This window comes from Drosophila serrata, unplaced genomic scaffold (assembly GCF_035046125.1).
Source record: "Drosophila serrata isolate PLE 108 unplaced genomic scaffold, ASM3504612v1 contig_160, whole genome shotgun sequence".
In the NCBI taxonomy this organism is placed as follows: Eukaryota; Metazoa; Arthropoda; class Insecta; order Diptera; family Drosophilidae; genus Drosophila; species Drosophila serrata.
Window position 1 is genome coordinate 5302 of NW_028257058.1, and position 12132 is coordinate 17433.

The 12132-nt window shown below is 34.1% G+C and overlaps 1 protein-coding gene across 6 annotated transcripts; it reads left to right on the forward strand.

Moving 5' to 3' along the window:
* Positions 1-213: 213 nt before the first annotated feature.
* Syt7 (Synaptotagmin 7) lies at positions 214-10767 on the forward strand. 6 transcript variants are annotated; one of them, XM_020954304.2, is made up of 9 exons: positions 214-383; positions 1273-1435; positions 1849-1992; positions 2065-2143; positions 2249-2551; positions 2642-2722; positions 2778-2946; positions 3564-3776; positions 9596-10767. In XM_020954304.2, exons 2-9 carry the CDS (start codon positions 1275-1277, stop codon positions 9694-9696), a joined length of 1251 nt encoding a protein of 416 aa, XP_020809963.1. In that variant the 5' UTR covers positions 214-383; positions 1273-1274; the 3' UTR covers positions 9697-10767. The 6 variants fall into 6 exon arrangements, with proteins under 6 accessions (XP_020809963.1, XP_086682396.1, XP_020809964.1 ...); XM_086826270.1 differs by having other exon boundaries at positions 284-522; XM_020954305.2 differs by lacking the exon at positions 214-383 and adding an exon at positions 409-1003.
* The last annotated feature ends 1365 nt before the right edge of the window (positions 10768-12132 follow it).

The window sequence follows — 12132 nt, forward strand, 5'->3', positions numbered from 1 at the left end:
CTCGCAAACAGTTTTACCCTATCTATACCGTACTTTCCGTACAAAATAATATGATTGCCAAAATCCCAAAATATTGTATTTGCCTCTACCAAATTAATTATATGAACTGTATCAGCACTTCTGAATTTCTGTTTCCCGCACATTATTGTTCAAGGCGGGAATCATAATTTGAAACATGTAAAATGGAACATCCTGTTTATTTAATTTTCTAGTCTTTCTTGCACCCGCTTTGAAAATACTAAAAGTATGCCGGCTTGAATCTCCTAACGCCATGCAACTTCTTAGTACTTTGATTTTACGTCTCCGTACAGGGCTTTAAACGGTGCTTACGAACAGCCGTTTTTAACTATATGCCTCTCGTTCTCTCTTACTGCTTAAAAACGGTGTGTTTCTCTTTCCGTTCCGTACTTCTAAAACAACTTTCGTTGTTTTACGTACGGTTTAGTATTAGATGCGTGATGCTTATATACGCTGAATAAACACTGAAATAACGCTATATCTTTAAATTGTTACAAAAGTTATGTATGAACAGATCACAAAAAAAGATAATAACCAAGTTTCAAAGCTTTGGCAAACGCTCTGTCTGGTTATAGATTTTATTAATTGGCATGCGCATAGAGAATGTCAAGCTTTGACAACACAGCTCTCTTATAAATAAAATGTATCCGATGTGTTATTTTCTCGGCATAAGTAGCTCGATATTAACTTATACACGAACGGCGTATTGTTTTGAATTACAACAATTTGTCCATATATTTTTGAATTTGTAGTTCATTGAAAAGGAAAACGAACTACCTTTTTACTACAGTATGAAGTTTCAGTACCGTTAATCGAAAATATCGTATATATTATGTTTTAAGAACTCGGGATGGTTACATTTCTCAATAATCTATTCGTTTGAGTATTTTCGGTAGCAGATTACAATAATGTCTATGTGTGCATTTTTTATATAAATTATACAAACATTAAATGTCGCAAAAAAAGGACATATAATAAATAAAATGTATGTGATTAGCATTGTATAGTAATTCTTCTCTATATATGTATGTACACACCGTACATATATTGAAATTTTTTTTACAGAATAAGCTTTAGTAAAAAGCATTGTCATAATCCTAATTTTTTTTAGATTTAATAATACTATAATAACTATACAGAGTAAAAATCACATAAGCAAAAACAGCTAGATGTGCTTGCATAACCATGTTCGCTTTCTTACTTTTATTTTGACTTAGTATTTAAAGAAAACGCAAAATATTACTTTATTTTCAGATATGGCGAACATATTACTAATCGCTTGCCTGGCTATATTGGGTCTAATTATTGCAATCGCACTTTTCCTAGCTGGCGGATATTTGTGGTGGCGCCACAAAAGGTCGCAATTACAATTTATAGAGCCCAATGAAGATGAGGAGTCGAGTAGTTATAGCCTTAGGTAAGTGTTAATATACTAACATAAATATTACATATTCTTTCGGAGTTATATAGCCCTCATATGTCATGTTTTTACACTTGCACGGTGTTATAATTTTCTACCTTAAGGTATACATTCTAATGCATATATTCTTGATCAGCACCAACACTGGAGTCAATGTAGCCATGTTCGTCTGTCCGTTACTATTTAAACTAGTCTCTCACTTTTCGAGTTATATAAATGCAGATGACCTCTGGTAGATAGCTGGCCAAATTATAGCTCTGCCATTTAATAATATACTCATTGTTCACGTTATTGTAAAAAAAAAGTTAAAACGCTTTAAAAACAGTTGCTTTCAACCATTTTATTCTCGTTCTTTTTTATTGCTCCAACGCGCCTATTATATCACAAATTTTATCGTAATTTTTTTATAGGGCTGCACAGGACATTGTAGACTCTGGCAATCCTCCAAATAAGCCGCAAGTGCCGCCGGTGACTCAAGCTCTTACAACTCCTTTGCAAAATAACATAAACAGGAAATTAAATGGATTCTTGAATTTAAGAACTCCATTAATTGGGTTCGTATTTTGAACATTATTTTCAAAAAGTTGATAAAATAAACGAACAAAACAAATGTTTATTTTAACAAGTGGATCTGCGACCTCACAGACAAAATCACAAAATAGTTCAATGAGTGGAAACGCGGGAGAGGGAACAAAAGATGGAACTGTAAGTATACACCTACGCGATATGTATGTATGTATGTATTTGAAAATTAGCTCATAGACCATAATTATAATATTAATATTTTCAATAAATTGGTATATCTTTTAGAACAAAAGTATCTCAATGACCGACATGTACTTGGATAGCAACGATCCGAGCGAAAACGTTGGACAAATACATTTCTCATTGGAATATGATTTTCAAAATACAACATTAATATTGAAAGTTCTGCAAGGTAAGGAACTGCCAGCTAAAGATTTGAGCGGCACATCGGATCCGTATGTGCGCGTTACTTTGTTACCCGATAAAAAACATCGATTAGAAACAAAAATCAAACGCAGGACGTTAAACCCTAGATGGAATGAAACCTTTTACTTTGAGGGATTTCCAATACAAAAGTTACAATCTAGGGTAAGTGATGAAGTATAAATGTTGGGTAACTGTACCTATAATCCTTTATATACTATATTTTACTTATAATTTATCGTTATATCGGTTTAGGTTTTACATTTACATGTTTTCGATTACGATCGCTTCTCTAGAGATGATTCGATTGGCGAAGTATTTCTTCCCCTATGCCAGGTAATTTTATTGTTCTTAAAATATTATATCATATTATTACAAATTCGTATTTCAGGTTGATTTTGCTGGCAAACAATCATTTTGGAAGGCATTAAAGCCACCGGCAAAGGACAAATGTGGAGAACTTTTATCTTCATTATGTTACCATCCTTCCAACTCCATTTTGACCTTAACGTTGATCAAAGCGAGAAACTTAAAAGCTAAGGATATAAATGGAAAATCGGGTAAGAAATACAATTTTGACAACTCGTATTATTATATCTTACATTACGACCGAATGATTGAATTAGTTAACATTTCGACGATCTATTTAGTTGGATATGGTACGACTCAAAAAAGTCACTAGCAAAATTCGGTTATACATATAACGCAGGTCAACAAATTTTTAACAATCAGAACCAGGAACCGGAATATATTTTTGCTAAGGATTTCAAAGCCCTGAACTCAAATAACATACCTAAAAGTGCAAAAAAATCGGGTTTTAGATTGATTTGAGGTATTGTAATGTTTATACGGTTTCATTTTGTAAAACAATCGGTAGTGCGTCTTGAAGTGTTACCCTGCAAAATCAGATTGCTCGTCGAGATATTGGTTGCGTTCAACAGCACCCTCAAAAACAGCTCGGGACATTATACAATATTATTTAAATAATCCAAACAATGGTTTTTGCCCAGACACCTGTTCAAATAATTTGGTACCTCTTAAAATAATTTGTTCTCTAATGTGGCGCATCGTACTCTTCAAAAGTCCGGTTGTCAATTTCATTTCGTCCACAGCCGTAATTACAGCACAGTTAATATTGAAATATATGTATTTATCTAAATTATTTATTTTCTTGCAGATCCGTATGTAAAAGTTTGGCTACAATTTGGCGATAAGCGAATGGAGAAAAGAAAAACGCCAATATTTACATGTACATTAAATCCAGTATTTAATGAGTCATTTAGTTTTAACGTTCCGTGGGAAAAAATAAGAGAATGTTCATTAGATGTTATGGTAATGGATTTCGATAACATTGGAAGGAACGAGTTAATAGGTCGAATATTATTAGCTGGTATGAAATTGCACATATATATATATATTTATACATGTATTATTTATCATAAAAAAATTTAATAGAGGTGGGAAAACATCTACTCTGCAGTACCATTCATCAGTAATTTATCAACGATTCATCAACAGTCAAGGCGGTGTTGTTGGTGATTCATCAATTAATGTCCATACAAATTACTAATGAATTTAACATGGGCATGTCCTAGGCTGTCATCAACAATTAATCAATGAATCTTCAACTAATTCAACTAATAATGCCGACAAGACTTCCTTCGTGGGCGGAGCGTCAACTCAGTAGAAGTCGCGTCGGCACGTTGATGACAGTGTCCTATTGATGACATGTGGTACTGCAGGGTATATATGTATAACTGTTGTACACCAGTGAAACCTCTAGTTGAGGCAGATTGTATTAGCAAAAAAAAAAAAGAACACAACGGAAAAAAGGACAAGTTTTTTGTGCGTACTTGTAGGAGTTAATCCTTTCATTTTTATAGCTTTGCCGGGTATTATTATACCCTTGCAGGGTATTATAATTTCAGTCAGAAGTTTGCAACGCAGTGAAGGAGGCACCTCCGACCATAAAAAGTATATATATTCTTGATCAGGATCAACAGCCGAGTCGATCTAGCCATGTCCGTCTGTCCTTCTGTCTGTCTATCCGTTTCTACGCAAACTAGTCTCTCAGTTTTAAAGCAAAATGCATGAAACTTTGTAGTTAGCCACATATATACTCTCACTCGTATAGTATATGTCGGAACGGGCCAGATCGGACGACTATATCATATAGCTGCCATAGGAATGATCGGAACATTTGTATAAAAAAATTTTAACATTTTCATTTTTCACCGGAATTTGATGAAATTAGTCATTTTAATATGCTCTACAATTTTGTGTACAATTTTATGAAAATCGGACTACTATATCATATAGCTCCCATAGGAACGATCGAGAAATTAATACAATTAAAAATAATAACTTTTTCAGTTTTCAACAGAATTTGATCAAATTTGAGGTATAGCCATTTTATATTAGTCTTAAATTTTGTGTCAAAATCAAAATAAAATGAAAATCGGACGACTCTATCATATAGGTGCCATACAAACGATCGTTTGATGTAGAGGAAAAATGCAAAACTGTGAATGTAAAACTGCAAATATAATATGTATAGGTGAATGAAATGAAAGCAGGTATTACTTCATTGTTTTTTAACATAAATATATATAATTTATATTGTATGGATTCATAGTCATAGAAGTTCTGTCTGCAAGGGTATATAAACTTCGGAGTGCCGAAATTAGCTTCCTTTTTTGTTATTTTATTCAAAAGTTTGGATTCGAGTTTTTGTTAGAGGAAGACACCTATAAACATTCTTGGATCGGACGACTGTATAATATAGACATTTTTAGAAAAATATTATAACTTTTTTAGTTTTAACATATTTTTTATTTAATTTGAGATAATGCAAATTTCGGGTTTTATTTTATGTAATCGGATTTTTTTGTACGTATATCATGCATGTAGCTGCCATTGGAGCAATCGAGAAATTATTAAAAGAAAAATATTTTAACTTCGCATTTTATACCCTCGCAGGGTATTATAATTTCAGTCAGAAGTTTGCAACGCAGTATCACCTCCGACCTTATAAAGTATATATATTGTTGATCAGCATCATCAGTCGATCTAGCCATGTCCGTCTGTCCGTTTCTGCGCAAATTAGTCTCTGAGTTTTGAAGCTATCTGAATGAATCTTTGTAGTTAGTCTTCTATATACTCTCCCTCACAGATGTGTCGGAACGGGCCGGATCAGACGACTATATCATACAGCTGCCATAGGAACGATCGGAACATTTTTACAATTTAAAATTATAACTTTTTCAATTCTCAACATCCATTTTATTTTATTTTACAAGCTTGTGTAAAATTTTATGAAACGATCGAGAAATTAATACAATTATAAATTACAACCTTTTCAATTTACATAAGATTTTCATCAATTTTGAGATACAGCTATTTTATATTATTCTAGAGTGTTGATTTTTACTTTATGTTTTAGTTTTGTTTTTTCCTCTATTAGATATGTATATATATTATATCTCTGTCTGTATCACTTATATAAATAGGTGTATGAAATGCAATCAGGCATTGCTTTTTTGTATTTTAACATAAATATATATCATTTATATTGTATTAATTCCTAGTGATCAAAGTTATAGTATATAAAATTCGGCGTGCTGAAGTTAGCTTCCTTTCTTGTTTCAAAATATTTTCTTCTACATAAAAATGTATCCTTTTTAATATTTCAGACTTTCAGATTTAATTTTATAAAAATCGGACGACTCGGCTTTTGTGGGGATGACCTCAGCGCCCCAGATATGCAGAGCCGTGCCTGCCGCTGGGTTCTCTCCACCTTTTTCACCCTCTCTAGCACATTGGGTTTCCATTTCAGCTTGCTGTCTAGTAAAGTGCCGAGGTATTTGACTTGTGTCTTCGGGGTCGGACTGGTTGTCTTGATCCATAGAGCTACCTCGTTTCTCTTGGTGAAGAGAAATAGGTCCGTATTGTCCGCGTTGATATTGAGTCCTACATTGTCGAACACTGAGTGTTGCTTCTATAATCGAGCTAAGGGTTGTTGGACAGACTCCCGTGATAATCATGCTTATGTCGTCAGCATAAGCTGTTATCTTCGGAACCTTCCTCGAACCTCCTAATTAGGTCGTCGACCACTAGATTCCATAGGAATGAAAGCGGTACCCGCCTACAACTTATCCAGAAGTTGATAGTGGGGTGCATGTTGGTCGGTTCTAGGCGGTACATTATTGCGTGCTTACGTTGTTGAATGCCTCGGATATGTCTACAAAAACTCTGAACGAATATTCCTTATTGTTCAGCGCTTTGTCAACGTGGCTACTAACGAGTGCAGTGCCGTCTCCACCGATTTTCCTTTTGTGTAGACGTGCTGGTTGGTTGACAGTAATCTTCCCACATCGTTCATAGGTCCAGCAGTTTTTGATGTGAGGCTTATCGGCCTGAAATCCTTGGGGCTCTCTTGGCTGCGTTTTCCTGCTTTGGGCAGGAAGAAAATCCGACAGGTCCTCCGATGGATAGGAATATAGTTCATGGTTATGCAAGATGAGTATATTGCGTGTAGCCTTTGTGTGATCACTTTATTCACTTTTTTTCATCTGTAGTATGGCCGAGAATATTCAATTTAGTTCTGCTGCTTTTATCCCCGCAAAGGAGCCTATAGCCCAGTGTATTCTTCCAGAGGATAAGAAATCTTTTGAAGATGTTCCTCTCCAGTTACTAGGTCCTGATGCTCGTTGGCATCGGTGACCTCCGTGCACCCTGGGAAGTGAGGTTGCATTAGTGTTGTAAGGGCCTCTACACTGCCCTAGTCTACTGTCGGTTATCGAGTTTAAGCTGACTCTGTATGGTAGGTTGCTTCGACGGCTTCATTTAGGAAGAGAGACTAGTTTGCGTAGAAACGGACAGACGGTCAGACGGACAGAAGGACAGACCGACAGACGGACATGGCTAGATCGACTCGGCTGTTGATCCTGATCAAGAATATATATACTTTATATATATATACTTTATATGGTCGAAGATGACTCCTTCACTGCGTTGCAAACATCTAACTGAAATTATAATACCCTGCAAGGACATATTAACTTGAAATACATTTTTGAATTATCACAATAGATTGATAAGAGATAAATACTGTGTCGATATTAGAGTTCGGAAACAATTTATTCACAACATATACATTTTTTTCGATCTTTTAAAAGAAAAAGTCGACTTAATGAAAGACCATTTTTATACCCTTGCAGGGTATTATAATTTCCTTTTCTTCCCATCCCGTTTTTTTCCCCGCTTGAGTTTCTCTTGCTTTTGGCTGCAGCTAAGTGGTTCAAAGCTTTCGTTCTATTGTTTCTCTTGCTCTCTCTTTCTTACTCTCCAGCTCTCTCATTTTTTCGGATTTGATATAGTGCAGAGTGGTTCAAGGTTTTGTGAAAATGTCCTTAATTATTGTCTGCGCAATTGAGAACTGCGGAAAAGGTGATTCGGCTAAAGTTTTATTTACATTTCTTGTTCTATTGAAAACACATTTCGGCACTTCTAAGATCTATGCAGTTCCGTCATTTCTCCATCGCATCATAGTTTTATGAGGCGAAAATCAACCACTACTAATTTTTTGGAACTTACCTTAGGGGCTTTCAACGTAACTTTAGCAAAGCTTTTGACTCGGTAAATGATTCTCCACATTTAAGGAAACTTGATTCCATAAGGTTTTTTTAAAGGTTTTATTTAAAAGCGTTCTATCTAACACCCTAAGTGTCACTTCTGGCGTCCCACAAGGTAGCCACCTTGGTATACTGCTATTCAAATTGCTTATCAATGACCTGACGTTGGTTCTAACAAAATCCAGAATACTCATGTATGCTGATGACGTTAAACTCTGCGTGCAGTATAGACATAGTTCCTGCCACTCAGACATACAATAGGATCTTAACAACTTTCAAGTGCGGTGCAATGCTACCTTATTACATCTCAACAGCTCTAACTCAAACTGATGGCATTTTTACGAGTTACTCTTGCCACTTTGCCACTTATATGCTTAACGACTTCTCTTTGAAAACAAAAAATCTTGTTGATGATCTAGGTGTCCGCCTAGATCCTAGGCGCACTGGGTCGAAATGTAGTCGAAAAAACTCGATTCTCCTTATGTAACTAAGACAGTTTTTACTTCGTTGTTTCGCCCTTTATAGGAGTATGGTTCTTGTCAGGAGTCCTAGATTCGGAGTCCATAGTAATCGCATTGATCCGGGGCTTAACCTTGAATTCTGACCGTCTTACTCTAGTAGACTTACCTTGCAGTTTTATATTCTAACGATCGTTTGTACGACAGCTATATGATACAGTATTCCGCATTTCATAAAATGTAGCTTTAAAACTGAGAGACTAGTTTACGTAGAAACGGACAGACGGACATGGCTAGATCGACTCGGGTGTTGACGCTGATCAAGAATATATATACTTTATATGGTAGAAAATGTCTCCATCACAGCGATAAAAAGTATTGGCTAAAATTTGAATACCCTGCAAGGGTATAAATATAATATGTAAAGATAAATGAAATAAAAGCAGGCATTTCGTCAATGTTTTTTAACATACATAATTATATATAATTTATATTGTATTAATTGCTAGGGATCGTATTTCAATCTTCAAGGGTATACATAGTTCGGCGTGCTGAAGCTTCCTTTCTATAAAGGAGTAACTACCAGATTTAAATTTTAAAAAATTTGGGGTTTTTAAAAAACTTTTTTTAATAGCCATGGGTCGGTGCCCATTATTGCAACTTAGAACAGAATTTAAACTTCTTGAAGTTGCTACAGCCGATCGTAGTTGGACCACCTCGCAATAACTGTAGCCACTATTTCTCTGAAGTGGATTATCATATATAAAAAGGAACCAGATTTCGCTAAAGTAATGTATGTATGTAATCTAAATATAACCTAATCGAAGGAAGAACTTACACTTATTCGTTAATAGGGGTTTCTTAAAAGAGCCGTAATATATTAAAATTTCAAAGCACTGCTTTGGAAAAACTTACTATTAAAGTTTTAAGAGCTCTCGACAACAATTGGTTTGACAGAATGATTTTATATTTAAATACAAGTAGATTTATTAAATATTATATAATTGAATATATATATATATATATATATATATATATATATATATATATATATTTAAACTGTACGTAACCCATTAAAATATAAAAATTTATTAACTTACTGTTTAATTCAAATATAGGTAAAAACGGCTCTGGGGCTTCAGAAACCAAACATTGGCAGGATATGATCTCGAAGCCCAGACAAACTGTAGTACAATGGCATCGCTTAAAACCTGAATAACTTCTAATCTTAATATACCTTTAAATATATATATTATATCTGAGAAAGTTCGTACAACATGAATTGATTTATACTATCAAGCATAGCATTACTTATTAACAAAAACCTAAGGTAATTCCCCAATTCAGCACAACAGATAATTTAAATGTGTTAAATGATTAGAGAATATAGAAATAAATAAAATTTACGTAAGTTAAATTGTTCTCATAGAAAGTAATAGTTTTATACGTGGTTATTTAATATACAAATGTAGTTATTTTGTAAGGCATTAAGGGTTCCATGGAATCTTTCAAAATGTTCTCTATTTGCTGTATTTTATTGAGTTCATATTCTGTATTATTTACATCTAAAAAAATTATAAATCGTCTATGAGCACTTACTTTATTTTTTAATTTTAAAATATAATATTTGCATTTAGTATGTTACGAACAATATTTTTTAAGCAATTATTTTCTTTCTTTTTAAGCTTTCTTTAACAGCTTCTAATATCATAAAAATTTTCATTCGTGTCACTGAAAATTCATTGAAAGAACAGAACGTAATGTATATAACAATATTGATTGAAATTGTTTAAAATTAGATAAACTTATACACATAATACTGAATTTTCAGCATGAGAAAGACATTGTTACAAGTTATAAAAATGAATAAAAATTAACAATACAAAGTTCTATATTATATTCTTACATTATATAGTTTTATCATACATTATATCTTATGATATAGGTAATTACGTAGGTTAAATACTTTATTTTTATTAGAGAATGATTATTGCAATCAGCACAATAAAAAAATTATAAAAAACATTTGAAAAAAAAAACTTAAAAAGTAACTATATAAAGAAGTTAGCCAACCATTGCCGGAATAAATAATAAAATTGAGAATGTAACGAGAAAGAATAATATATTTATAAATTGATAGCATTGAAAACTGAGTTTTAAAAACGAAAAAATCGAAAATACAACCCACCTTGAAAATTACATATTTGTTAAATATACCTGTTAAAAATATTATTAAAAATAATTTATAAAATATTCATATAGCTGCAAAATAAAAACATTTTAAACTTGATATATATTTTATTGAATCTTTTTCCCTTACAAATACCCAGGCGTATGAGATGCATAAAAATCTCAAAGACTGGACGACAAATTCAAAATTAAATCTTTGTAGACGGATGTCCACGTGGTGACGATGATAACCAAGATTGTACGCATGGCGACTAGTGTATATATGCATGCATTTAAAATTGCCAGGCAAAGGTTTTCGTTGATAAAAAAATTTTGGAAAACCTTCCTAAAAATTTATAAATTCACAAAATGCATTAAAACGGACCCAATATACATATGAACGCCTTGCTATCTTAGAATAAAGAAATTTAGCTAGAAGACAATCTGTAAGTTTAGACTTCAATCGCGGTACATACAATTACGATTCTACAATTGCCTATAAAGATTATCTGTCGTATGGCCGCATTGCAATGCAGTGACGTGTAGCGCTTGGATGCAAAAAATAGTGGCGCCAGCTAGGAGTTGTTGAACGAACTGCTAGCGAAGGCTTGGGGACGGTGGAGCGACACCTGACGTGTGGCGCCTTCCAAACAGGGTAGCACGATTTCAAATTTCGCTCGAAGCAAACTTTTTCTTAATTATACCCTTGCAGGGTATTATAATTTCAGTCAGAAGTTTGCAACGCAGTGAAGGAGGCACCTCCAACCATATAAAGTATATATATTCTTGATCAGGATCAACAGCCGAGTCGATCTAGCCATGTCCGTCTGTCCGTCTGTCCGTTTCTACGCAAACTAGTCTAGCCACCTTGGTATACTGCTATTCAAATTGCTTATCAATGACCTGACGTTGGTTCTAACAAAATCCAGAATACTCATGTATGCTGATGACGTTAAACTCTGCGTGCAGTATAGACATAGTTCCTGCCACTCAGACATACAATAGGATCTTAACAACTTTCAAGTGCGGTGCAATGCTACCTTATTACATCTCAACAGCTCTAACTCAAACTGATGGCATTTTTACGAGTTACTCTTGCCACTTTGCCACTTATATGCTTAACGACTTCTCTTTGAAAACAAAAAATCTTGTTGATGATCTAGGTGTCCGCCTAGATCCTAGGCGCACTGGGTCGAAATGTAGTCGAAAAAACTCGATTCTCCTTATGTAACTAAGACAGTTTTTACTTCGTTGTTTCGCCCTTTATAGGAGTATGGTTCTTGTCAGGAGTCCTAGATTCGGAGTCCATAGTAATCGCATTGATCCGGGGCTTAACCTTGAATTCTGACCGTCTTACTCTAGTAGACTTACCTTGCAGTTTTATATTCTAACGATCGTTTGTACGACAGCTATATGATACAGTATTCCGCATTTCATAAAATGTAGCTTTAAAACTGAGAGACTAGTTTACGTAGAAACGGACAGA